This window comes from Schistocerca nitens, chromosome 3 (genome assembly GCF_023898315.1).
Source record: "Schistocerca nitens isolate TAMUIC-IGC-003100 chromosome 3, iqSchNite1.1, whole genome shotgun sequence".
NCBI lineage: Eukaryota > Metazoa > Arthropoda > Insecta > Orthoptera > Acrididae > Schistocerca > Schistocerca nitens.
This window is the reverse complement of record NC_064616.1, coordinates 193,179,763-193,205,552: the sequence shown is the minus strand read 5'-3', so window position 1 is coordinate 193,205,552 and position 25,790 is coordinate 193,179,763. Positions and strand designations below refer to the sequence as shown.

General features: G+C 46.1%; 1 protein-coding gene across 1 annotated transcript in view; it reads left to right on the top strand.

The window, feature by feature from the left end:
- Window positions 1-25,790, top strand: part of LOC126249547 (uncharacterized) — a 385,639-nt gene that overhangs the window by 310,847 nt on the left and 49,002 nt on the right. Inside the window, exons 3-4 of the mRNA XM_049951212.1 lie at window positions 2,445-2,745; window positions 18,775-18,994. Coding sequence (XP_049807169.1) covers window positions 2,445-2,745; window positions 18,775-18,994 — 521 coding nt within the window. The remainder of the gene's footprint in view (window positions 1-2,444; window positions 2,746-18,774; window positions 18,995-25,790) is intronic.

Here is a 25,790-nt window from a genome sequence, read left to right as displayed (position 1 = left end):
GTGCTGAACAAAATACGAATTAGTGTTGTTGACCAAAATGTCTGGGTGTTCATAGATGAAACCACAAATGTATTTTGGAAATGTTATTATTGGTATTCTGAAGGTTGAAGGGCCTAGAGAAATGTTCCTCCTGAGGTGTGAAGATCTCGAGAGAGTAAACAACTCGACACTTGCTATTTTGTCTGGCAATTTTATGAAGCTTCTGTTGCCGGATGGTGCGAACAGAGACAACGTTTTGCTGCTAGTAACAGATGGTGCTTCATACATGGCTAAAGCGGCGAAGGAGGTTCAGATTCTCTAGTATGGTGTACATCATTGCCTTGCACCTGCTTACACAGAGTTGCAGTAGAGGTACCATCAAATTACACTGATGTGAACAAATTAACTTCCTGTGGCAAGAAAATGTATGTGAAAGCTCTGCTACAGTTGCACAAATTAAGGGAACAGGCGCCTTCACTGCCCCTCCCCTTTAGTCTCTTCTTATACGATGCGGTTCTGTGCTTAATGCTGCTGACAATTAAACCTACCCAAGGGATACACTTCGATCTTGATCGGTGCTGAATATATTGTAATGTAGAGCAAAATAAGAGACACAGTTTTTTTTATATGTGTCCATATGGCCGTACGGGGGTGAAACGGTAGCACATGTGAAAAAAAAAGAAACTTCAATGGCTTTTAATGTATGTTACATTGGAGCATTCAGATTTGTCGAAAAAGCAATTGTTTTCAAAAGCCCCTCTCTTTTTGTTTTTCGTTTGATATTTAACTAATGGTAAAACGTATAGTATTGTTAATATCAAATTTAGTCATATATGATGGACTGATCTTCCAAAGATGCATTTGTCAGAAATTAGCTAGATGTTCTCTGTGTCAAAATGCATTCAGCTTTCATTTTGAGCCAAACAGTTCTGCGCCTTCCTCATTACTGCAAGGATTTACAATAATGTTGCAACAATAATATGCAAACAATTTCAAATATAGCTTAATTAAATATAAAAAAAGTTGCAACTTGAAAATAAAAAAAGATACACCAGATGTAAAAAGGAATAACCAGTTATATATACAGGGTGTTTCACTAAATGTGTTTGGCTCTATAAGTCACGAAGTAATAGGCGACGGAAATATTTATTGCGGTAGGTCACCATAAGAAACGTTACTGTCGGCGGAGCTATGAACATAGTTTATTGTGTTATTATCCAAAGAGTTACAACAAAAAGATACAATTTTTTTAAAGGGAACGGTAGTTGTTTCTATCATGCACTGGAATCAGTAACACCAGCTGTGTATACATCAATTTAAATTACATTCCTATCACTTTTAGTTTGGGAGCTACAACCCTTCAAAGTTTCAGGGGCAGATACCACACACGCTGCGCATAACGCAGTGCGCCTTCTAAATGTGGTGCGGCCGAGATGTACCGTCGCCGGTGTCACGGAGCCAGAAGCTTCCTCGATGCGCTGTTAGACTGCCGACTTCCGCGGAGCGCCCCATTCTGCTCTCTCACGATCTCTAATGACTACTGAGGACGCTGATATGGAGTACCTGGCAGTAGGTGGCAGCACAATGCACCTAATATGAAATACGTATGTTTTTGGGCTGGGTTGTTTGGGGAAGGAGACCAGACAGCGAGGTCATCGGTCTCATCGGATTAGGAAAGGATGGGGAAGGAAGTCGGCCGTGCCCTTTCAAAGGAACCATCCCGGCATTTGCCTGGAGCGATTTAGGGAAATCACGGAAGACCTAAATCAGGGTGGCAGGACGCAGGATTGAACCGTCGTCCTCCCGAATGCGAGTCCAATGTCTAACCATATGTTTTTGGGGGTGTCCGGGCACTTTTGATCACATATTGTGCTGCAGCCTCCTCCGTACAGCCTGGATCTTTCATCACGTGGCTTTTTCACATCTTTAACGATCTGAAGAAAGACGTGCATGGACGTCGGTTTCAGTCGGACGAAGAAATGCAAGAGTGGGTGCGGTTGTGGATCTGTAAGCAGACGTCCGCAGTCTACGTCACAAGAGTTGATCGCCTCGACTCCAAAAAATGGTTCGAATGGCTCTGAGCGCTATGGAACTTAACATCTGAAGTCATCAGCCCCCTAGATTTAGAGCTACTTAAACCTAACTTACCTAAGGACTACACACACATTCGTGCCCGAGGCAGGATTCGAACCTGCGACCGTAGCAGCAGCGCGGTTCCGGATTGAAGCGCCTGTAACCGCTCGGCCACAGCGGCCGGCGTCTCGACTCCCAATAGGATAAATGTCTTAAGATGTATGCTGATTACTTTTGAATGGAATCATTCCACGGTCCCGTTGTGGCGGCTGTTCGGTTTTCATTTGGGTGCCCCTCGTCTATAGCAGAGGTCCATCATCTCAGTTTCGTGTCAGCTGACGCGACCACGCTGATTTGAGAGAAGCGGTGTACTAACAGCGTGTGTTCCACAGGCAGCGACGAGCGGCGAACGTGGTGTGCTACGACGAGGTGGGCTGCTTCAGCGACTCGGGCGTGTTCGGGTACCTGGACATGCTGCCCGCGCCACCACAGGAAGTGGGCACGCGCTTCATGCTGTACTCGGGCCGCACCGTCGCGCCGAGACACCTGAACGCCACCAGCCTGCGCTCCGACGTCGCAGAGGCCGCCGCCGCCTTCAACGCGTCGCTGCCCACCAAGGTCATCGTACACGGCTTCGGCTCTAGCTGCTCGCACGTGTGGGTCTACGAGATGCGCTCTGCCCTCATGACCGTCGTAAGTACACTGTCTCTGTCTTCACAAAATCACATTCTTGATAAATCGCTACAAGAACTTGTTTCTCACCCGTTAAGGTTGTTCAGGGATATTTCCTGAAGTTTAATAAGCCACAGCTGCAAAATACTAACACGAATTCTTTACAGACGAATGGAAAAACTGGTAGAAGTCGACCTGGGGGAAGATCAGTTTGGATTCCGTAGAAATGTTGGAACACGTGAGACAATACTGACCCTACGACTTATCTTAGAAAATAGATTAAGGGAAGGCAAACCTACATTTCTAGCATTTGTAAACTTAGAGAAAGCTTTTGACAATGTTGACTGGAAAACTCTCTTTCAAATTCTGAAAGTGGCAGGGGTAAAATACAGGGAGCGAAAGGCTATTTACAATTTGTACAGAAACCAGATGGCAGTTATAAGAGTCGAGTGACATGAAAGGGAAGCAGTGGTTGGGAAGGGAGTGAGACAGGGTTGTAGCCTCTCCCCGATGTTATTCAATCTGTATATTGAGCAAGCAGTAAAGGAAACAAAAGAAAAATTCGGAGTAGGTATTAAAATCCATGGAGAAGAAATAAAAACTTTAAGGTTCGCCGATGACATTGTAATTCTGTCAGGGACAGCAAAGGACTCGGAAGAGCAGTTGAACGGAATGGACAGTGTCTTGAAGGAAGGATATAAGATGAACATTAACACAAGCAAAACGAGGATAATGGAATGTAGTCAAACTAAATCGGGTGATGGTGAGGGTATTAGATTAGGAAATGAGACGCTTAAAGTAGTAGATGAGTTTTGCTATTTGGGGAGCAAAATAACTGATGATGGTCGTAGGAGAGAGGATATAAAATGTAGACTGGCAATGGCAAGGAAAGAATTTCTGTGGAAGAGAAATTTGTTAACATCGAGTATAGATTTAAGTGTCAGGAAGTCTTTTCTGAAAGTATTTGTATGGAGTGTAGCCATGTATGGAAGTGAAACGTGGACGATAAATAGTTTAGACAAAAAGAGAATAGAAGCTTTCGAAATGTGGTGCTACAGAAGAATGCTGAAGATTAGATGGGTAGATCACATAACTAATGAGGAGGTATTGAATAGAATTGGGGAGAAGAGGAGTTTGTGGCACAACTTGACAAGAAGAAGGGACCGGTTGATAGGACATGTTCTGTGGCATCAAGGGATCACAAATTTAGCATTGGAGGGCAGCATGGAGGGTAAAAATCGAAGAGGGAGACCAAGAGATGAATACACTAAACAGATTCAGAAGGATGTAGGCTGCAGTAAGTACTGGGAGATGAAGAAGCTTGCACAGGATAGAGTAGCATGGAGAGCTGCATTAAACCAGTCTCTGGACTGAAGAACACAACATTTGGTATAAGGGGCCAGGCGCGATTCCAGGGTTCGGTTCTGGGACGGTGAAAGAGAGGGCGGCAACAGGGCACAGTTTGTCACTGTCTCTACCCTTCCTGCGCCACAAAGTATGCTAGGGGGTACCCAAAAAAACCGAAATTACATTGTCGTAGGCGGAGCTTGTGTAGTACACATTTCTGCCACTAGGCGTGTATAGCGCTGCTTGTTACCAGTTCAGTGCCCCCTGTGTTGTGGACCTAGCTAGTTCTGTTCATCTGCAGTGATTGTTTTTGCTAGCGCTGTTTTGTCCTTGTTTCGTTTTTTATGATGGCAAGTTTAAGTGTACAACATGCATTTCTGATAGCAAGTTTAAGTGAACAACATGCACCTATAGTTTGTTTTCTTCTTGGTAAAAACGCTGCTGAAACTGTTTTAATGTCGAAAACAGCGTACCAAGATGACACTATGGGAAAAACTCCAGTGTACGAGACGTTCACTCGATTTAAAAATGGCGGCATGTCGATTGATGACAAACCTCGTTCTGGACGTCCACCAACTGCCTCGAAACGTCAATCAACTGCCCAAATCGACGAAATATTGGAAAGTTCATTCAGAGTTTGTTCCCCCAGATCAGACCGTCATTTAAACCTGTTATTTGGAAGTTTTAAGAAGATTGCGCAACAGTGTTCGTCAAAAAAGACCCGATTTGTGGCAGACAGGAGACTGGTTCTTCCATCATGACCATGCATCTGGACACACAGTCCTCTCTGTTAAACAGTTTTTGGCTAAAACTGGCATTGTTCCACTGCCCCACGCACCGTACTCGCCTGCCCTGGCACTGTGCGCCTTTTTCTTATTACCACGTATGAAAGGAGGCGTGAAAGGACACCAATTTGACCACATTAAAGAATTCAAGAAAATAAGGAGGGAGGAGCTGTCAGCCATTTCTAAAGATGACTACAAAAGATGTTTCGAACAGTGGAAGCATCCGTGGGACAAATGTATTAGTTGTAATGGAGAGTATTTTGAAGGGGATAAGGTTGTATTGCAAACAATTTGAAAATATATGGCTTTTTTTAAAAAAAATCCGTTTTTTTGGTACCACCTCGTAAGTTGCTGCCACCCATATATTTAGTGTATCATAGATTCCTAGAATTTTAACAATAATTAATCCACACCCATTGCTGGTCCAATGACGGAAGGAGCGTAAACAGAAGAGGAATGATGCATGCGCAGAGTGCTGAAAAAGGGAGAGTAGCAGCAGACCGGCGTGCCTTAGGATATTCGAGTACAAATAACGATTGCAGACGGACGTGTTCCGACTACGTGGTCGCTAATGGAAGTGCGTGCTGTTATCCGGTAAAAATGGGCACAAGGAACTACTGTATCCATCATCCATGAATGCCTACAAATCATGTATGGTGAAAAGTTCATGTTGCGTCGGATGGATGGGCGCTAGTGTTGCATTTTCAGAGAAGGACGGCAGAGTGTGGAGAATGAAGTTCGAAGAGGGCATATCTCCACATTCACAAATGAAAACAACATTGCTAGAGTACAGGGCATAGTGTTAACGGACAGGCTCATAACAGTATCAAACATGGCATCTACATTTTGTACTCGCCGTGCTCAGGCCGATTACATGTTTCGTGAAATTTTGCGTTACCGAAAAGTGTCTGCAAGATGGGTGCCGAGAAACCTGACTCTGGATCACAAGAGTACAAGAATCGGAATCAGCCTCAGTCACTTGATGCGGTATGCACAAGAGGGAAATGAGTTCCTGTTCAGAATCACCAATGGTGATGAGACACGAGTGCACTGCTCTATCAAATGGTTCAAATGGCTCTGAGCACTATGGAACTTAACATCTATGGTCATCAGTCCCCTAGAACTTAGAACTACTTAAACCTAAGGACATCACACAACACCCAGCCATCACGAGGCAGAGAAAATCCCTGACCCCGCCGGGAATCGAACCCGGGAACCCGGGCGTGGGAAGCGAGAACGCTACCGCACGACCACGAGATGCGGGCTCACTGCTCTATCCCAGAACCCAAGGCTACCTCAATGACGTGGAAGCATCACAGTTCACCAGTGCGGAAAAAATTCAAAGTGCCAGCCTCCACAGGAAATGTTGTGGCCACAGTGTTCTGGTATGCAAATGGTGTGATTGTCATTGATTTCCTCCAGCAAGGGACCATCAATGCAGCACGCTGCTGTGACTACCTCATCAAACTCAGGTGTACCATTCGATGAAAGAGACCAGGGCTCTTGAGAGAAGGTGTTGTGCTGCTGCACGACAATGAAAAACTACATACAGCAAGGCTCACACAGGATCAGATTCATCGCTTCGGATCGGAGAGAAAGGATCATCCAGCCTACAGCGCCAGTCTAAGACCATCAGTCTTTCTTGTGTTCCCTGCATTGGAAGCCGCATTCTCGGGATGTCACTTCCAAACCAACGATGAGGTGGAACCGGCTGTGCAACAGTTCCTTTCATTCCAAGGCACCGAGTTTTACTAGAGTGATTTCTTCAAACTGATTGTATGCTACAACAAATGTCTCAGCTGTTGGTGGCGACTATATGCAAGGTTTATAGTTCATGATTCCATGTTGTATTTGTTTTTGGCAATAAACTTTCCGTTTGAAAAACAATGACGAAACTTGCTTTCCATAAGTCCCTCGTAACAACAATAGCATATGTAAAATGTCATAGCATAATAATGACAATAATAATCTGTTTCCATCAATGCTTAGCAAATCGCTTTGAAAAACTTCCAAGAAAATGTGATTCGGAAAAATACATCGTCTGGAAAGCATTTTTGAGACTTGTATGAATGCAGAGTCTCGCGGCGATAACATTGAATAAAATGTTCTTGGGTTTAAAACCGCGTCAATTGCTTAAAACTACACGAACTTTCGGCCAAGCACTCCTTGGCCATTGTCAAGTGGTATGACTGCCAGTGGGCTGTTGGTGTGCCCTTATATACGCTAGCTGCCGGCTGTGACGTCACAGGTGCCCGTGACATTGCCATATATGGGTATGTTTTGAGTCGGCGTTCGATGTGCCCTCTTCAACCGCGCAATCGCTGGATCCCACGCAGCACTGAGCTGCAAGCCGCCTTCTCTATTCAGGGTGTTTGCGGTAATTTTTATTTCAATAGCTTCCTTTATTAAACTATCCCAGAAGCCGTTAGTGCGAGCCACGACAGAGGTATCGTCAAATTTTATGTGGTGACCGTTTTCTAACGCATGCTCAGCTAATGCAGATTTCTCTGGGTAGCATAGGCGATAATACCTCTCATGTTCTTTCCTGCGTTGTTCCACAGCGCGCACTGTCTGTCCGATGTACTTCTGGCCACACTCACAAGGTATTTCGTAGACTCCAGGTGTTCTGAGACCTACTGAGTCTTTAACTGGTCTCAGTAATTGACGGATTTTCGTTGGAGGGCTGAAGATTGATTTGATCTTGTGTCTTTTCAACAGGCGGCTTATCTTGCCCAACGCAGAGCCACAGAATGGCAGCAGAGCAAGTTTATTTTCCTGCTCTTCGTCGGTGGTCTTATTCTGGTATTTCCCAGAAATCGCTTCTTTCACTTGATGGGCGCCGTAGCCGTTATTCCTGGAAACCTTGCGTAGGTGGCTCAGTTCATGGAACAGGTTATCGTCGTCTCCTATTTCGTGTACAATGGCCAATTTACGATCAGACAGACGGCGTAGCAATGGGTAGCCCGTTGACAGACAGTGTCATTCTGTTGCAGTATAATGCCCAGCCACATGTTGCCATATTTGTTTCGGCTACGCTACAGACTTTTTGCTGCGAAGCCCTTACATATCCACCATGCAATCCTGATCTCTCTCCGTGTGATTTCCATATTGTTGGAGTTCCGAAGAAAGACTTTGCTTGGCCATCGATTTGCTCCGGACAAAGAGGTGCACGCCTGGGTACAATCGTGGTTCCGCAGGCAACAGCAAACATTTTTCTGTAAAGCCACAGAATATCAAGTGCATTAACAGCTATGGCCATTACATTTGAAATAGTGAAGAGCTTACTTAATTTTTAGGGCTGCGTGCCTCAATCTGTAAAAACGGAACCCACATAGGATCGCTTTCTTGTCCGGTTGTCTGTCTCTCTGTCTGTCCGACTGTTAAGAAACTTACATCTACACTATGTGATCAGAAGTATCTGGACACCTGGCTGAAAATGACTTGCAAGTTCGTGGTGCCCTCCATCGGTGACGCTGGAATTCAATATGGTGTTGGCCCACCCTTAGCCTTGACAGCTTCCACTCTCACAAGTGCTGGAAGGTTTCTTGGGGAATTGCAGTCCATTCTTCAAAAAAATGGTTCAAATGGCTCTGAGCACTATGGGACTCAACATCTTAGGTCATAAGTCCCCTAGAACTTAGAACGACTTAAACCTAACCAACCTAAGGACATCACACACACCCATGCCCGAGGCAGGATTCGAACCTGCGACCGTAGCAGTCCCGCGGTTCCGGACTGCAGCGCCAGAACCGCTAGACCACCATTCTTCACGGAGGGTTGCACTGAGGGTAGGTATCGATGTCGGTCGGTAAGGCCGGGCACGAAGTCGGCGTTCGAAAACATCCCAAAGTGTTCTATAAGATTCAGGTCAGGACTCTGTGCAGGCCAGTCCATTACAGGGATGTTATTGTCGTGTAACCACTCCGCCACAGGACGTGCATTATGAACAGGTGCTCGATCGTGTTGAAAGATGCAATCGCCAACCCCAAATTGCTCTTCAACAGTGGGAAGCAAGAAGGTGCTTAAAACCTCAATTTAGGCCTGTGCTGTGGTAGTGCCACGCAAAACAACAAAGGGTGCAAGCCCCTTCTATGAAAAACACGACCACACCATAACACCATTTACTGTTGGCAGTACACACGCTGGCAGATGACGTTCACCGCGTATTCGCCGTACCCACACCCCGTCATTGGATTGCCATGATTCGTCACTCTACACAACGTTTTTCCATTGTTCAGTTGTCCAATGTTTACGCTCCTTACACCAAGCGAGGCGTTGTTTGGCGTTTACCGGCGTGATGTGTGGCTTATGAGCAGCCACTCGACAATGTAATAGTACTTGCGGTGGATCGTGAAGCAGTGTGGAATTCCTTTGTGATGGTCTGGATAGATGTGTGCCTATTACATATTACGACCCTCTTCAACTGTCGGCGATCTCTGTCAGTCAACAGACGAGGTCGGCCTGTTCGCTTTTGTGCTGTACGTGTCCCTTGACGTTTCAACTTCACTATCACACTGGAAACGGTGGACCTAGCGATGTTTACGACTGTGGAAATCTCGCGCACAGACGTATGTCACAAGTGACACCCAATCACCTGACCACGTTTGAAGTCAGTGAGTTCCGCGGAGTGCCCCATTCTGCTCTCTCACGATGTCCGATGACTGCTGAGGTCGCTGATATGGAGTAGCTGGCAGTAGGTGGCAGCACAATGCACCTAATATGAAAAACGTATGTTTTTGGGGGTGTTCTGATACTTTTGATCACATAGTGTACATCTACATGGATACTCTGCAAATCACATTTAAGTGCCTGGCAGAGGGTTCATCGAAACACCTTCACAATTTTCTATTATTCCGATCTCGTACAGCACGTGGAAAGAATGAACACCTATATCTTTCCGTACGAGCTCTGATTTCCCTTATTTTATCATGGTGTCGTTTCTCTCTATGTAGGTCGGCGTCAACAAAATATTTTCGCATTCGGAGGAGAAAGTTGGTGATTCGAATTACGTGACAAGATTCCTCAGCAACGAAAAACACATTTTTCTAATGATGACCATTCCAAATCCTGTATTATTTCAGTGACATTCTGCGTCCGGTGTTTGGCGATGATACAAAACGTGCTGCCCTTCTTTGAACTTTTTCGATGTACTCCGTCAATCCTATCTGGTGAGGATCCCACACGGCGCAGCAGTATTCAAAAAGAGGACGGACAAGCGTAGTGTAGGCAGTCTCCTTAGTAGATCTGTTACATTTCCAACGTGTCCTGCCAATAAAACGCAGTCTTTGGTTAGCCGTACCACAATATTTTCTTTGTGTTCCTTCTAATTTAAGTTCTCCGTAATTGTAATTCCTAGGTATTTAGTTGAATTTACGGCCTTAAGAGTTAACTGATTTACCGTGTAACCGAAGTCTAACGGTTCCCTTTTAGCACTCATGTGGATGACCTCACGCGTTTCGTTATTTAGGGTCAATTGCCAATTTTTGCACCATACAAATATCTTTTCTAAATCGTTTTGCAATTTGTTTTGATCTTCTCATGACCTTACTACTCGATGAACGACAGCGTAATCTGCAAACATGAGACAGATGCTCAGATTGTCTCCCAAATCGTTTATACACGAGGGTTGCAACTTAAATAGTGGCAACTATTTATTCACAACCGATACAAAACAGTTACACGTTTGCACCTGTTACTGTCCCTCAAAGTAATCACCAGCGTTGTGTAGAATCCCTTGCCAGCGATGTGGAAGGCTAGTATATCGTTAGCAGAGCCTGTTCTGTTGATGGTGCGAATGGAGCGGTCTACTGCCTGTCGAATCTCTGGAACAGTTCTGAAGCGAATGCCACGAAGTGGTTCCTTCATCTTCAGAATCAAATCAAAGTCACAAGGACTTAAGTCCGGGGAGTATGGTGGATGGTACAGTACTTCCCAGTCCCATCGACAGAACAGAGCAGCCACAGCTTGCGCTGTATACGCCCGCGCATTGTCGTGTCTGGGTTGCGCAGAAAGTGTCGCCGCTTCTTTCGCAAAGCTGGTAGCAGGTGATGCTCCAAAAACGAACAGTAATACTGTGCATTGACGGTCTGCCGTGGAGGAACGTAATGCGTTAGGATAACACCGTCACAGTCGTACACAAGAATCACCATTACTTTAGACCGCTCCATTCGCACCATCGACAGAACAGGCTCTGCTAACGGTATACTACGCCTTCCACATCGCTGGCAACTGGTTCTACACAAAGCTGGTGATTACTTTGAAGGACAGTAACAGGTGCAAACATGTAACTCTTTTGCATCGGTTGTGAATAATTAGTTGCCACTATTTAAGTTCCAACCCCCGTAGATAAGTAACAGCAAAGGGCCTATGACACTAACTTGAAGAACGCCGGAAATCACTTCTGTTTTACTCGATGACTTTTCGTCAATTACTACGAACTGTGACCTCTCTGACAGGAAATCACGACTCCAGACACATAACTGAGACGATATTCCATAGACACGCAATGTCACTACAAGCCACTTGTGTGGTACAGTGCCAAAATCCTTCCGGAAATCCAGAAATACGGAGTCAATTTGAAATCCCTTGTCGACAGTAATCTTCACTTCGTGCGATTAAAAGCTAGTTGTGTTTCCCAAGAACGATGTTTTCTAATTCCCTGTTGACTGTGTGTCAATAGACCGTTCTAAAAAAAATGACTCTGAGCACTATGGGACTTAACTTCTGAGGTCATCAGTCCCCTAGAACTTAGAACTAGTTAAACCTAACTAACCTAAGGACATCACACACATCCATGCCCAAGGTAGGATTCGAACCTGCGACCGTAGCGGTCGCACGGTTCCAGACTGAAGCGCCTAGAACCGCTCGGCCACTCCGACCGGCAATAGACCGTTCTCTTCGACGTAATTCATGATGTTCGAACACAATATATGTTCCAAAATCTTGCTGCATATCGACGTTAATGATATGGGGCTGTAATAACCTTTTTCTCAGGTACGAGTAGATGTATCAAGTTCAAATTTATATCACATATTAAGCCTATGTTCCCTCAACGGTGTTAAATTTTTAAGCTTGTATGTCAAAGCAATGAAGATATACGGCTATTTATGTCACATATTTTGATACTTTAAAACTCACTCATCAAAACCTACAAGATACTCCCTGATGACCTAGAATCATGAAATTTGGCAGGAAGCGAGGTTTCACAGTACAAGTGAAGGAAAAATCCGAAAAGTCTTTATTTGTTATTCTATAACACGAAAAAATATTTTTTGTTGTTTTTTATCCGTCTGTTTGTCTGTCCATCTGATAAAAGCTTTTTCCTCTGCAAGAGGAGGACGTATCAAGTTCAGATTTATGTCACATACTAAGCCCTGTGGTCCCTTGGCGATGTAAAAATTTTAAACTTCTAAGTAAATAGAATCAACAGATACGGCTAGCTATGTCACATATTTTGATACTCGAGAACTCACCAAAACCTTGAGGGTACTTACCGTTGACCTCATAATCATGAATTTTGGCAAGAAGCAAGGTACAAGTAAGGGGAACAGTACAAGTAAAGGGAAAAAACCCGAAAATTGTTAATTTGTAGTGATATCACACGAAAAAATATTTATTTTGTCATTTGTTCAAAAAATAGCTCTGAGCACTATGGGACTTAACATCTGAGGTCACCAGTCCCCTACACTTAGAACTACTTAAACCTAACTAACCTAAGGACATCACACACATCCATGCCAGAGGCAGCATTCGAACGTGCGACCGTAGCGGTCGCGCGGTTCCAGACTGAAGCGCCTAGAGCAGCTTCAGACTTGAAATTAGAACTTTCTCCAAATTCTTGAAATCCCTGATACCCAAATCATGTTACTATCAACGTCGATAACAGGCACAAATCATCGATATCCACGATTTCCGGAATGGATAAACTGTCTATATACATAATTAATTTCTTCCTGAACTGGACTGTGGAATAATCGGAAAGGAATTGAATGGAAGCATTAGTTATGTGATGCTACAGAAGAATGTCGAAAATTAGGTGCATTGACAAGGTAAGGAATGGGGAGGTTCTCCAGATAACTGGCGAGGAAAGGAATATATGGAACTTCCTGGCAGATTAAAACTGTGTGCCCGACCGAGACTCGAACTCGGGACCTTTGCCTTTCGCGGGCAAGTGCTCTACCATCTGAGCTACCGAAGCACGACTCACGCCCGGTACTCACAGCTTTACTTCTGCCAGTATCTCGTCTCCTACCTTCCAAACTTTACAGAAGCTCTCCTGCGAACCTTGCAGAACTAGCACTCCTGAAAGAAAGGATATAGCGGAGACATGGCTTAGCCACACCCTGGGGGATGTTTCCAGAATGAGATTTTCACTCTGCAGCGGAGTGTGCGCTGATATGAAACTTCCTGGCAGATTAAAACTGTGTGCCCGACCGAGACTCGAACTCGGGACCTTTGCCTTTCGCGGGCAAGTGCTCTACCATCTGAGCTTACTGGCAGAAGTAAAGCTGTGAGTACCGGGCGTGAGTCGTGCTTCGGTAGCTCAGATGGTAGAGCACTTGCCCGCGAAAGGCAAAGGTCCCGAGTTCGAGTCTCGGTCGGGCACACAGTTTTAATCTGCCAGGAAGTTTCATATCAGCGCACACTCCGCTGCAGAGTGAAAATCTCATTCTGGAATATATGGAAAACACTGAGAAGAAGAAGGGACAGGATGGTAGGACATCTGTTAAGATATCAGGAAATAACATCCATGGTACTAGAGGGAGCTGAAGAGATTAAAAACCGTAGAGGAAGACAGAGATTGGGATACATGCAGGAAATAACTGAGGACGTACACTGATCAACCAGAACATTATGACCACCGACCTACTATTGATATAAACCCATCCAGCCGACAGCAGTGTCACCTGGCGAGCGTGCTGTCCGTATGTAGAATGGGGAAGGCGCGCGATCTATCCTGAGTTTGACCAAGGGCGGGTTGTGATGGCCCGAAGGCTCGGCACATGCGTGTCGAAAATTGCACGACTTGTCGGGTGTTGGAGGAGTGAGTATCTTCAAAACGTATCGAAACGAAGGTTCAGACGTCGTGCTGTTGGGCGGCTGTCCCTCATTACAGGTGCCAGACGTCGGAGGCTGGGCAGACTGGTAAAACAGGCCAGGTGGAGAACTGTGCTGGAACTAACAGAAAAGAACACAGGTGGTTTCAGTTTTCAAGAAGGGTCGTCGAGCAGATGCGCAAAACGATAGACCTATATCTCTGACATCGATCTGTTGCAGAATTTCAGAACATGTTTTTTGCTCGCGTATCATGTCATTTCTGGAAACCCTGAATCTACTCTGTAGGAATCAACATGGATTCCGGAAACAGCCGTGTGAGACCCAACTCGCTTTATTTGTTCATGAGACCCAGAAAATATTAGATACAGGCTCCCAGGTAAATGCCATTTTCCTTGACTTCCGGAAGACGTTCGATACAGTTCCGCACTGTCGCCTGATAAACAAAGTAAGAGCCTACGGAATATCAGACCAGCTGTGTGGCTAGATTGAAGAGTTTTTAGCAAACAGAACACAGCATGTTGTTCTCAATGGAGAGACGTCTACAGACGTTAAAGTAACCTCTGGCGTGCCACAGGGGAGTGTTATGGGACCATTGCTTTTCACAATATATATAAATGACCTAGTAGACAGTGTCGGAAGTTCCATGCGGCTTCTCGCGGATGATGCTGTAGTATACAGAGAAGTTGCAGCATTAGAAAATTGCAGCGAAATGCAGGAAGATCTGCAGCGGATAGGCACTTGGTGCAGGGAGTGGCAACTGACCCTTAACATAGACAAATGTAATGTTTTGCGAATACATAGAAAGAAGGATCCTTTATTGTATGATTATATGATAGCGGAACAAACGCTGGTAGCAGTTACTTCTGTAAAATATCTGGGAGTGTGCATGCGGAACGATTTGAAGTGGAATGATCATATAAAATTAATTGTTGGTAAGGCGGGTGCCAGGTTGAGATTCATTGGGAGAGTCCTTAGAAAATGTAGTCCATCAACAAAGGAAGTGGCTTACAAAACACTCGTTCGACCTATACTTGAGTATTGCTCATCAGTGTGGGATCCGTACCAGGTCGGGTTGACAGAGGAGATAGATTACATCCAAGGAAGAGCGGTGCGTTTCGTCACAGAGTTGTTTGGTAAGCGTGATAGCGTTACGGAAATGTTTAGCAAACTCAAGTGGCAGACTCTGAGAGAGGGGTGCTCTGCGTCGCGGTGTAGCTTGCTGTCCAGGTTTCGAGAGGGTGCGTTTCTGGATGAGGTATCGAATATATTGCTTCCCCCTACTTATACCTCCCGAGGAGATCACGAATGCAAAATTAGAGAGATTCGAGCGCGCACGGAGGCCTTCCGGCTGTCGTTCTTCCCGCGAACCATACGCGACTGGAACAGGAAAGGGAGGTAATGACAGTGGCACGCAAAGTGCTCTCCGCCACACGCCGTTGGGTGGCTTGCGGAGTATAAATGTAGATGTAGATATAGACTTTAATGCTGGGCAGAGTACAAGAGTGTCTGAACACACAGTGCACCGAACTCTCCAAGCAACGGGCCTCCGCAGCCGATGATCCATGCATGTGCCAATGTTAACATTGATAACGACGACTTAAATGGGCACTTGACCATCGGCACTAGACGTTGGCGCAGTGGCAGAGTGTTCCATGGTCTGATGAATCCCGATACTTTCTTCGTCATACCGATGGGAGGGCGCATATCCTACGTCTTCCAGGGGAACAGCTCCTTGACACCTGTACTGCGGCGGCTCCATTATGGTCTGGGAAACATCCATGTGGACACCTATGGGTCCAGTGAAGCTCGCGCAAGGCACCATGGCTGCCAAGGAGTATCGTACACTGGTTGCAGACCACGTACATCTCTTCACGGCGATCATGTTTCCCGACGGCTGTGGTATTTTTCAGCAAGATAGTGCGCCATGTCGCAAGGCCAGGAGAGTGGTAGAGTGGTTCGAGGAACGCAGTGGCGATTTCCAATTGATGTGCTGGCCCCCCACCTCACCAGATCTGAATCCGATCGAACATATGTGAGATGTGATTGAACGTGAATTCAGAGTTCATCGCCCCATCCCCGGAATTTATGGGAAATAAGTGACTTGTATGTGCAGATGTGGTGCGAACTCCCTCCAGCGACTTACCATGGTCTCATTGTTTCCATGACACGACGCGTCGTCGCTGTTATCCGTGCCGAAGGTGGACATACCGGCTATTATGTAGGTGCTCATACTGTTCTGGCTGATCATTGTAGGTTGCAAGTGCTGCTCTGAGATGAAGAGTTTGGCACAGGAGAGGAAGACTGTTGAGTTTAAAAAAATAAAATAAAAAAAGTCCTACCCGCATCTAGCCAATTTTTTTCCGTCCAGTTTTCATTGTCTCTTATACACTCATACTCATAAATTAAGGATAATGCTGATACATTGTGAAACAACGCTCTGGTGGGGGGTTTGCGGCTTTACATCACCTCGGGGTATGACCATGCGGTGCATTTGACATGCCGTCCGTCGCACGGTGGCGCTGGCAGCAGTCCACATACGCATAGATGTGTTGGTGCATGTTAGAGTATGGTGCAGCGAGTAAGTGTGCAGACGTTTTCAGACGTGCTAATGGTGACTGTGTTGAAAATGGCTCAAAGAAATATTGATGACGTTATGAGGGGTAGAATATTAGGGCGACTGGAGGCTGGTGAAACACAGCAGGTCGTAGCACGGGCCCTCTGTGTGCCACAAAGTGTGATCTCAAGATTATGACAACGATTTCAGCAGACAGGAAACGTGTCCAGGCGCTACAGTACGGAACGTCCACTGTGTACAACACCACAAGAAGACCGATATCTCACCATCAGTGCCCGCAGACGGCCACAGAGTACTGCAGGCAGCCTTGCTCGGGACCCTATCGCAGCCACTGTAGCAGTTGTCTCCAGACGCATAGTCTACAGACGACTGAACAGACACGGTTTATTCGCCCGGAGACCTGCAAGGTGCGTTCCACTGACCCCTGGTCGTAGGAGAGCCCGTAAAGCCTGGTGTCAAGAACACATTACATGGTCATTGGAACAGTGATCCCAGGTTATGTTCACGGACGAGTCCAGGTATAGTCTGAACAGTGATTCTCGCCGGGTTTTCATCTGGCGTGAACCAGGAACCAGATACCAACCCCTTAATGTCCTTGAAAGGGACCTGTATGGAGGTCGTGGTGTGATGGTGTGGGGTGGGATTATGATTGCTGCACGTACATCCTTGCATGTCTTTGACAGAGGTATTGTAACAGGTCAGGTATATCGGGACGTCATTTTGCACCAGTACGTCCGCATTTTCAGGGGTGCAGTGGATGATAATGCACGGCCCCACCGAGCTGTCATCACGGAGGAGTAGCTTAAAACAGAAGATATTAGGCGAATGGAGTGGCCAGCCTGTTCTCCAGACCTAAACCCCATCGAGCACGTCTGGGATGCTCTCAGTCGACGTATCGCTGCACGTCGTCAAACCCTACGACACTTCAGGAGCTCCGACAGGCACTGGTGCAAGAATAAGAGGCTATACCCCAGCAGCTGCTCGACCACCTGATCCAGAGTATGCCAACTCGTTGTGCGGCCTGTGTACGTGTGCGTGGTGATCATATCCCATATTGATGCCTGGGTATATGCGCAGGAAACAGCGGCGTTTCGTAACAAATGTGTTTCGGGACGGTTTTCTCAAGATCTGTGTCGTGTGTGTTCCCTATGTGCCTGTGCTCTTAGCACCAATTTTGTCTAGTGCCACGTTGTGTGGCACCACACAAGGTCATCCGAAGACCAGTATCAGTTGCAAAGCGATTTAGAAAAGATTGCTGTATGGTGTGGCAGGTGGCAGTTGACGCTAAATATCGAAAAGTGTGAGGTGATCCACATGAGTTCCAAAAGAAATCCGTTGGAATTCGATTACTCGATAAATAGTACAATTCTCAAGGCTGTCAATTCAATTACGTACCTGGGTGTTAAAATTACGAACAACTTCAGTTGGAAAGACCACATAGATAACATTGTGGGGAAGGCGTGCCAAAGGTTGCGTTTCATTGGCAGGACACTTAGAAGATGCAACAAGTCCACTAAAGAGACAGCTTACACTACACTTGTTCGTCCTCTGTTAGAATATTGCTGCGCGGTGTGGGATCCTTACGCCGGCCGCTGGTGGCCAAGTGGTTCTAGGCGCTTCAGTCTGGAACCGCGTGACCGCTACGGTCGCAGGTTAGAATCCTGCCTCAGGCATGGATGTGTGTGATGTCCTTAGGTTAGTTAGGTTTAAGTAGTTCTAAGTTCTAGGGGACTGATGACCTCAGAAGTTAAGTCCCATAGTGCTCAGAGCCATTTGAACCATTTTTGGGATCCTTACCAGGTGGGATTGACGGAGGACATCGAAAGGGTGCAAAAAAGGGCAGCTCGTTTTGTATTATAACGTAATAGGGAAGAGAGTGTGGCAGATATGATACGCGATTTGGGATGGAAGTCATTAAAGCAAAGACGTTTTTCGTCGCGGCGAGATCTATTTACGAAATTTCAGTCACCAACTTTCTCTCCCAAATGCGAAAATATTTTGTTGAGCCCAACCTACATAGGTAGGAATGATCATCAAAATAAGAGAAATCAGAGCTCGAACAGAAAAGTTTAGGTGTTCGTTTTTCCCGCGCGCTGTTCGGGAGTGGAATGGTAGAGAGATAGTATGATTGTGGTTCGATGAACCCTCTGCCAAGCACTTTAATGTAAATTGCAGAGTAATCATGTAGTTGTAGATTTTGCAATTATCCTTAATTTGTGAGTGTAGATGATGAATCTATCGTCTTCCAAATGGTGCATTTCTTGAGCTTAGGACTGTGTGTCGTAGGAAAAGTGCAACGTGATCTGCGTGGACTGGGAGAACGGCGCGGCGGTACCCAACTACGTGCGCGCGGCGGCGAACGCTCGACTGGTGGGCCGGCAGCTGGCTCAGCTGCTGCGGTCGCTGGGAGCCGAGCCGGCGCGCACACACCTCATCGGCTTCAGCCTCGGCGCGCACGTCGCCGGCTTTGCGGGAGCCATGCTGCGCAACGTCTCACGAATCACTGGTGAGCACGCCTAGGTAGATAGATATATTCGTCCGTAGAACAATACAAATCGTACGGATGTCGTCAACTGTTAGAACAATGTTTCCTATTAAATAAACGTACGAGAGGGTACCCAAAAAACCGGAATAACATTGCTGTGGGCGGAGCATGTACTGTACGCACTTCTGCCGCTAGGCGTGTACGAGGTGTGTTCAAAAAGTAATCATCATCAAAATGGTTCAAATGGCTCTGAGCACTATGGGACTTAACATCTATGGTCATCAGTCCCCTAGAACTTAGAACTACTTAAACCTAACTAACCTAAGGGCAGCACACAACACCCAGTCATCACGAGGCAGGGAAAATCCGTGACCCCGCCGGGAATCGAACCCGGGAACCCAGGCGTGGGAAGCGAGAACGCTACCGCACGACCACGAGCTGCGGACTAATCATCATCAGTGTTCTGCCAAAAGGCAGGCTTTCACTTGGTAGTTCTCCAGGCTGTCCGCTCTTCTGCCATCCTCTTCAGGTCTGCATAATTTTCTCTTTGTAGTGTTGGCTGATGAGCCAACACCGTGTCACGAATGGAGGCCGAAATGCACGCGTTTTAGCTCACGCAGGCTGGCGTGAGGAGGGAAGAACTATACTGACGTGAGGTCTGGAACATGACAAGGAATGAGAATTCAGAAAGCGGACATAATTAGTTTGATAGTTAACTTTAATCCATTAATGATGAACGTCGCTCTTGGCGGTACATGAGTCACAATATTATCTGTTCAGAAGACATAGTAACTGAATATGGCGCCTCGCTAGGTGGTAGCAAATGACGTAGCTGAAGGCTATGCTAAACTGTGGTCTCGGCAAATGAGAGCGTATGTAGTCAGTGAACCATCGCTAGCAAAGTCGGCTGTACAACTGGGGCGAGTGCTAGGAAGTCTCTCTAGACCTGCCGTGTGGCGGCGCTCGGTCTGCAATCACTGATAGTGGCGACACGCGGGTCCGACGTATACTAATGGACCGCGGCCGATTTAAAGGCTACCACTTAGCAAGTGTGGTGTCTGGCGGTGACACCACACTCTTCCCTTTATGTCGTCTATCATCTTGTATCTCCCTCTTCCTCTCAGTCTTCTCCCACAAACCAATCCTTCCAAAGCATCTGCTAGCAAGCACTCCCTTCTCAATGAATGTCCCAACCAGTTCTTTTTCCTTTCTCTTACAACCTTCAGCAGATATCTTCTCTCACCAACGCTTTCCAATACTCTTTCATTACTCACTCTTTCCATCCAGCTTATTCTCTCCATCCTCCTCCATATCCACATCTCAAAACCTTCTAACCTTTTTTCATCCTCTCGTCTCAGCGTCCATCTTTCTGCCCCATATAGTGCCACACTCCAGACAAAACATTTGCCTAGCCTTTTCCTTAGTCCTTTATCTAATTTGCCGCATAAGAGTCTCCTCTTTCTGTTGAATGCCTCCTTCGCTATGGCAATTCGAGTTTTCACCTCCTGGTGACATCTCAAGTCTTTAGTTATTGTGCTTCCAAGATATTTAAATGCACTTACTTGTCTAATGGTAGATTGGCCTATTTTAATAGTGGACAGTCTGCTTCTTGTACTGATTACCATACTCTTTGTTTTTGCTGTGTTTATTTGCATCCCATATTCCACACAAGCTTCATTCAGATCTTTCAGCATGTTATTCACTGTCCGCTCACTTTCTGCTACTAATACCATGTCATCAGCAAATCTTATTCATTCTATTCTCTTTCCACCAATACATATTCCTCTTTCCCCATCTAAGCCTTTCGTAATAATCTCTTCAAGGTATACGTTAAACAACAGTGGGGAAAGGCAACAACCTTGTCTAACACCTCGTCCAATGCTGCTTCCTTCTGACATTTCATTTCCTATCCTTATCCTTACTTTCTGGTGTAAATATAGATTCTGTATCAGTCGTCTCTCTTTCCAATCTACTCCTTTCCTCTTCAAAATACCCATCAGCTTGTTCCACTGAGCTCTGTCAAAAGCTTTTTCTAAATCTATAAAAACAGCAAAGATTTCTCTACCTTTTTCCAACAAGTAAGGTGACTTTATATTTTTATGAAAAAATATTTGTTTATTCATCAATATTCATGCTGTCCCCTTCAAAGTAATCCCCCTCAGATACAATACATTTGGGCCAACGCTTCTTCCAATCCTCGAAGCACTTCTCAGAAGCAATTTTTGGTACAACCTTGACTACTTCCAGCGATGCAGTTTTTATGTCCTCAGTCGTTGAAAATCTTCGTCCTTTCATAGGTCTCTTCAGTTTTTGGAACAGGAAAAAGTCGCAGGGGGCCAAATAAAGATTCTCTCACAAGCGATGATGCATTCTCGTGATGCAAAAGCCATGAATTGTTTTTCCACAATTCAGGACGTTTTTTGCTTATTGCTTCTCGCAAACGGCGCATAACGTCAAGGTAATACTGCTTATCGACCGTGCGACCTTGAAGCAAAAATTCATTATACACTACGCTGCGGTAATTGAAAAAAACATTGAGCAAAACTTTGACTTTTGATCGAACTTGGCGTGCTTTTTTCATCGTGGTTCTCCGGGATGCTTCCGTTGGGACGACTGGGCTTTGGTTTCGACGTCATAACCGCAAATCCATGTTTCGTCATCAGTTATGACCATTTTGAGCAAATCAGGATCATCATTGACGTCATTCAAGAGCTCCTGAGCGATGCTCATGCGGCGGTTCTTCTGATCAAAATTGAGAAGTTTTGGAACAAACTTCGATGACACACCAAGAGCAATAAGCATCGAACTCCATCCCACAAACTGACAGCCGGCGCCTGTTCGACACAATACATGCACGTTTGTATGCTTGTATTCAACATTCTACTGGATACACCCGTTATTAATGTTTGATCCTCGCATTGCCTTTTTGTACTCTTTCTGGGGTGTAAACGCAGGCCATCTGGAGCTCCCACTTCCGTCACTTTCATTTCTGGTCAAGCCCTGCAGATACCATTAATTTGGACGAAACCGGTGGTGATGAATAGGCGGGGTACCCTTGTAAGGTAGCGTCACTGGTTTCGGGATAAATTCGACAAACTGCAAAAAGAGTTACTAGATGAATGTGTCATATGGCATTGTTGACTGGGAGACCTTAGCGTGTTGTTCAGTCATCTAATGAGAATAGGTTTCCCTCCTCTGGGCACAACGTCGCTTTCCCATATGAAGTATGAGAGCTGTGGCTAAAGAACACTTGCCTAATTAATTTTTTGAGGCGAGGGTTCACAGTCATATAAACTTTCTGAAACATCTCATCGTCGTCTATGACTGTTAAAAGCGTGTATTTAAAAAACCCACTTTTTGGGGTTTCGACTGTGTACCTGTTATAACCCTCACTTTGGCCCAACGACGTTTATTGAACACAAGAAACTTCTGTAACAACAAATTAAAATTGTCGATTAGTCTGATAATCAAACATTAATAGTTAATGGCGGAATATTCATCTGAGCTACAATAGAAGTTAATAAGACAGTTTCTGGTTAAGATGAATGAAATCCGAGCACTAAAAAATGGCTCTGAGCACTATGGGACTTAACTTCTGAGGTCATCAGTCCCCTAGAACTTAGAACTACTTAAACCTAACTAACCTAAGGACATCACACACATCCATGCCCGAGGCAGGATTCGAACCTGCGACCGTAGCGGTCGCGCGGTTCCAGAGTGGAGCGCCTAGAACCGCTTGGCCACTTCGGCCGGCAAATCCGAGCACTACTTAGCCCATAATCACGCATTTGGTTACCTAAGTTCCATTAACCCAGTGGTGGTGAAAACTCGTAAGTTCATAATTTGTAACACTATGTAGACAGTAAGGAGCTGAAGTGGTCAGTCCACAAGTAGAAGTAACTCCGACAACAGTAGTTGAGGAAGAGACCAGGCAACCATTGCAGAAGGTGGCGATAACAGAATCCCTGACTGTCTGTGGAGTTAAAACTTCACAGTTATTCCTCCAAATGTGGCGTTCTTGGTCAGCATCGCGTTTTATTTGCCCTTGCTTGTCATCCGTTGCCTTGCCTAGTGGCATCTTGTGTGTCACACAACAGGTATGCTCATCTCGTAGTTGCTAACCACTGCACTCCTCTGCCCTGAGTATGGATGTATCTGTCACTTTACCGTGTGGCCTTTGTGTAAAATAGGACTATTGATATTTTTAAATTTAAAAATATCGGGAATCTGATGTATCGATATTTAAAAAATATCGTTACCGGTTTTCATATATATACACTCCTGGAAATTGAAATAAGAACACCGTGAATTCATTGTCCCAGGAAGGGGAAACTTTATTGACACATTCCTGGGGTCAGATACATCACATGATCACACTGACAGAACCACAGGCACATAGACACAGGCAACAGAGCATGCACAATGTCGGCACTAGTACAGTGTACATCCACCTTTCGCAGCAATGCAGGCTGCTATTCTCCCATGGAGACGATCGTAGAGATGCTGGATGTAGTCCTGTGGAACGGCTTGCCATGCCATTTCCACCTGGCGCCTCAGTTGGACCAGCGTTCGTGCTGGACGTGCAGACCGCGTGAGACGACGCTTCATCCAGTCCCAAACATGCTCAATGGGGGACAGATCCGGAGATCTTGCTGGCCAGGGTAGTTGACTTACACCTTCTAGAGCACGTTGGGTGGCACGGGATACATGCGGACGTGCATTGTCCTGTTGGAACAGCAAGTTCCCTTGCCGGTCTAGGAATGGTAGAACGATGGGTTCGATGACGGTTTGGATGTACCGTGCACTATTCAGTGTCCCCTCGACGATCACCAGTGGTGTACGGCCAGTGTAGGAGATCGCTCCCCACACCATGATGCCGGGTGTTGGCCCTGTGTGCCTCGGTCGTATGCAGTCCTGATTGTGGCGCTCACCTGCACGGCGCCAAACACGAATACGACCATCATTGGCACCAAGGCAGAAGCGACTCTCATCGCTGAAGACGACACGTCTCCATTCGTCCCTCCATTCACGCCTGTCGCGACACCACTGGAGGCGGGCTGCACGATGTTGGGGCGTGAGCGGAAGACGGCCTAACGGTGTGCGGGACCGTAGCCCAGCTTCATGGAGACGGTTGCGAATGGTCCTCGCCGATACCCCAGGAGCAACAGTGTCCCTAATTTGCTGGGAAGTGGCGGTGCGGTCCCCTACGGCACTGCGTAGGATCCTACGGTCTTGGCGTGCATCCGTGCGTCGCTGCGGTCCGGTCCCAGGTCGACGGGCACGTGCACCTTCCGCCGACCACTGGCGACAACATCGATGTACTGTGGAGACCTCACGCCCCACGTGTTGAGCAATTCGGCGGTACGTCCACCCGGCCTCCCGCATGCCCACTATACGCCCTCGCTCAAAGTCCGTCAACTGCACATACGGTTCACGTCCACGCTGTCGCGGCATGCTACCAGTGTTAAAGACTGCGATGGAGCTCCGTATGCCACGGCAAACTGGCTGACACTGACGGCGGCGGTGCACAAATGCTGCGCAGCTAGCGCCATTCGACGGCCAACACCGCGGTTCCTGGTGTGTCCGCTGTGCCGTGCGTGTGATCATTGCTTGTACAGCCCTCTCGCAGTGTCCGGAGCAAGTATGGTGGGTCTGACACACCGGTGTCAATGTGTTCTTTTTTCCATTTCCAGGAATATATATATATATATATATATATATATATATATATATATATATATATATATATAGAGAGAGAGAGAGAGAGAGAGAGAGAGAGAGAGAGAGAGTGAGAGAGAGAGAGAGAGAGAGAGAGAGAGAAAATGTATCGATACATCGATATTCCGGCGGGAAAAAATCGACGTACTGCCTATAAGAATATCGGCTGCACACTGCAAATATACTGCCAGTTTTAGAGTCGTACATTTAAATATTGATTTATTATTAGATATTCTGTAAATCAACAAGCTAGCAGCCTACCTATCCTCCTTAGAGCAAGAACTGAAAGGAAAACGATGCACGTCCACGCTTGGCGATAACCACTTTGCTAACAATGGTAACTGCATGTAAGTGGCACAATAAAAGGCGTCTGGTGGGTCCATCGTTTGATTTCGTCACATATCGGATTTATCCGGAACACTTCATGTCGACTTCTCGTTTTTTTCGTTTCTGCAAACGCTAACGACCTAGCAGTTGTAGTGTCAAAATTGCTTGGTGACGTTAAACGATGTAGTTTCTGTTGGTAGCGCCGAGCGCCGATTACGTCAGCATTTCCCCTCACGCGTCTCCAACCACCGCAACGACCAATCTTGTCATTTAAATTTTTGTTCATCATTTTCAGCAGTTGTTTTTGAAGAATGCCGATGTGAAGATGTAGCACACTAGCTGCGTTAAAAATTGTTAAAATCTTCAAGATACTCGCGTATTTGGGAATCTAAGCAGTATGCTGTCGCAACTTTCCTGAACTCTAGGAATATTGAATCTGCCTGTTTTCCTCCATCCATGGTTTGTAGGGTATCATGTGAGAAAAAGGCAAAATATCGTCACCCTTAGGTATTTGCAGCAATTCCCCGGACGTTAATAGGTGTCAGTCACGCTGGCCCGTATCGTCTGGCAATAATGATGGCACAGGTGAAAAACTGGCGCGAATTCGTCGGCCATTGACTGGGAACATCGCACATATTTGAACGCTGCAGTTAAGATGAAAAACTCACGCTCTTGAGCAGTGATACAGATCAGGACAGCGTCGAGTAAGGCAGTTTCCATTGTTGGAAACGCAGGCAGCAAGGCTGGTAATGCCATACGGTGCCGAAGGTAG